Source organism: Pundamilia nyererei, unplaced genomic scaffold, assembly GCF_000239375.1.
Source record: "Pundamilia nyererei isolate P.nyererei 1_Seehausen unplaced genomic scaffold, PunNye1.0 scaffold00002, whole genome shotgun sequence".
NCBI lineage: Eukaryota > Metazoa > Chordata > Actinopteri > Cichliformes > Cichlidae > Pundamilia > Pundamilia nyererei.
In genome coordinates, this window is record NW_005187403.1 from 8,128,157 (window position 1) to 8,130,777 (window position 2,621).

The 2,621-nt window shown below is 38.5% G+C and overlaps 1 protein-coding gene across 2 annotated transcripts in view; it reads left to right on the forward strand.

The window, feature by feature from the left end:
- Window positions 1-1,370: 1,370 nt before the first annotated feature.
- Window positions 1,371-2,621, forward strand: part of nop14 (NOP14 nucleolar protein homolog (yeast)) — an 18,400-nt gene continuing 17,149 nt past the window's right edge. The window contains exons 1-2 of one of the 2 annotated variants that reach the window (XM_005720404.1): window positions 1,371-1,588; window positions 1,939-2,121. In XM_005720404.1, the coding sequence (XP_005720461.1) occupies window positions 1,939-2,121 (183 nt within the window). In that variant the 5' untranslated portion in view covers window positions 1,371-1,588. The remainder of the gene's footprint in view (window positions 1,589-1,938; window positions 2,122-2,621) is intronic. The other variant, XM_005720403.1, reaches the window with a different exon arrangement.

Below are 2,621 nucleotides of genomic sequence, written 5' to 3' on the forward strand. Positions count from 1 at the left end.
TGTTAAAAACATCCCAACCTTGGGTGCCTCTGGGATTAATTGAGCTGATGATCTGATGGGACATTCTTCCTGGATTCATACAGAAATTATTACTTTGAGATGACGACTGTGAAACAGCCAGGGCTTTCATAGTCTTTACTCTCCTTTCTATCCTTATAGGATCACGTAAATTTTAATAACTCAGACAAATCATGGTCGCATCTCCTCGTCTTAATTCCTTATGGTTGCCCCATGTCCTTCAAACCCTCAGGCCTGATCATTCTCTAGCTTTTTTTCTGTGAACTGTTCATCCTCTGTTCTGTCACTAGCCTTTCAGACTCTAATTAGAGAACCTCATACATGTCTCTACCTACTACATCTCCACCAGCAGCAGCATTTTAACTCTCACCACTACAATTTTGCAATTCCCTCCTGCTATGTGGTTTAGCAGATTAGTCAACACACGAAACAATTTACTGCTTGAACTCTGTACTTCAGTGAATTATGTTCAGTTGTTTCTGCTTTTAATTTTGGAGATTATAGCTATCACAGAACATTAATAATATACAGCTTTCTGCAGATAGTAAACATTGATGAAAAACCCTAAATTGCAGGACACTGCATTGACCTTCAAAATGCAGTTCCAGTTTTTATTTAAGGGGGTCAAAACATTGGGTGTAAATTGGACACAGTGGGGTGTACTTCCTTATAATAAAATTGTTGTGCAGACACAAGGTCAGCATGTTCGTTGCTAGAAGTTATTTCATTCCATTCACTTGTTCTGTTTGGCTTGTTGGGGTCAAAATGAGCTGTCTCATTTTATTCTCACTGGAAGAGAAAAACAGACAAAAAAAAACAATGAATGAATCCAGTCTGGGGCCTTTCTGTGTGGGGCTTGCATGTTTCTTTGTGTCTGTTTTGTCTTGGTATTCTGGCTTCCTCCCACAGTCTGTGTGGCATCAGGTTAATGAGTGATTCTAAATTGTTGGCTGTGGGTGTGTATGAATGGTTGTCTGTCTCTCTATGATCTGTAGCATACTGGCACATCTCACCCCATTGCCGTGACCCTGAACTGGATAACCAGAACAAATTGGATGGATGAATTGATGGATAGATGGATAAATAAAAAATGATATGCTTGAAAACGCTGCTACAAAAAGTATTTCACAGATTTTGGCTGCTTCTATTATATTGGAATGTTTAGTATTAGTAATATTACCCTTCCTAAGCTACTTTATTGGGCTTTCTTTCAATTTCTTTTAATTTTTCATCCATCTGTATAAACACAGTTTGAATTTGCTACGATAACTGCAGGAGGCTTCGTCTCCACGTCTTGATTTTGAAGGGTGAACTTCCATCTTTAAACTCTAGAGGCGCTGTAGGAGCTTTTCCACCGGAAGTACCTCATGTCTGCTCTATTGTGGTGAACTTTCACCTTAGGCTGTGCACGCTGGAAGAAATGGAAACTCAGTGAAGCAACGTGGGCAGGGATATATTAAACAATTATTTCTTGAATTTAGTGTCGCTGAAGCTTTTCCTCCTAATCTTTTGTTCCGCCTGGACTTAATCCGACGCGGCTCAAAGGTGAGCACCTCCTGTCTGTGAAAATGTGAGTTTGTTTACAAGCTGCTGACGGTTCACAGTGAAGCTAACTGTCCTGAAAGTAGCCCAATATTTTTTCTTGTGGATTTAACATCGTGTGCTATTTCATTTGGCATTTTCATCTAACAAGTGTGTCTGTTTTGTAAACCTGAATGCTTTAAAAGCTCATTTTTAAGCTAGCATTACCCAGTATAACGATAACAAAAAATTGTATCCTGTAGAAGTCGCAGGAAAAAAACGAGACTCCCAGGAAGTAAATAAACATAATTAACTATCATAGGATCTAAGATTTAAGCTGTAAACAACCAGAGGAGGGGAAGAGACAGTAATGTTAACTCAGCCATTGCTTTGTTACAGATGGGGAAGGCGCCGAAGAAGAGGAGCCTTGCTGACAAGGTGCGAAAGACCAAAACCTCCTCTGAGATCAAAAACAACCCGTTTGAGGTGAAAATCAACAGAAAGAAATTTGATGTCCTGGGGAGAAAAAGCAAGCATGATGTGGGTCTGCCCGGTGTATCTCGATCCAAAGCCGTCAATAAGGTAAGAGACAGCCCCTATTATGTTTTAATGAACTCACCTGACCTTGTGTTCAGGTGTGAGCTCACTTTAGAGGGATTTGCTGATGCTCAGTACTGTTTTATTAAATTGTATTCATATTTTTGGAAAGACCAGTTACACTGCATTGCGCGACCGTCAGTGCTGAAAACTATTTATCTAAACATCGTGTAAATCATATATGAATTTAACTATTAACTATATCTTTTTATGTTTTGTGTTTTCAAGTCCTAAACTGAAGACTTCCTGCTAACTTGACCTTTAACTTGACAGTTAAAAGTAGAGCTGGGCGATATGAGATTTTTTCATATCACGATATGTTTTTTTTTCCATTTCAGGCGATAACGATATCTATCACGATATAAGCCAAATAACTGTATTTGTAAGATTTAAATGTGCTGTTGCTCACAAGTAAAATGTGAAATAATCAGCAGCTTGTTTTTATTTAAATATTTATTTCCCATAATAAGTTCAACAGGGTAGAT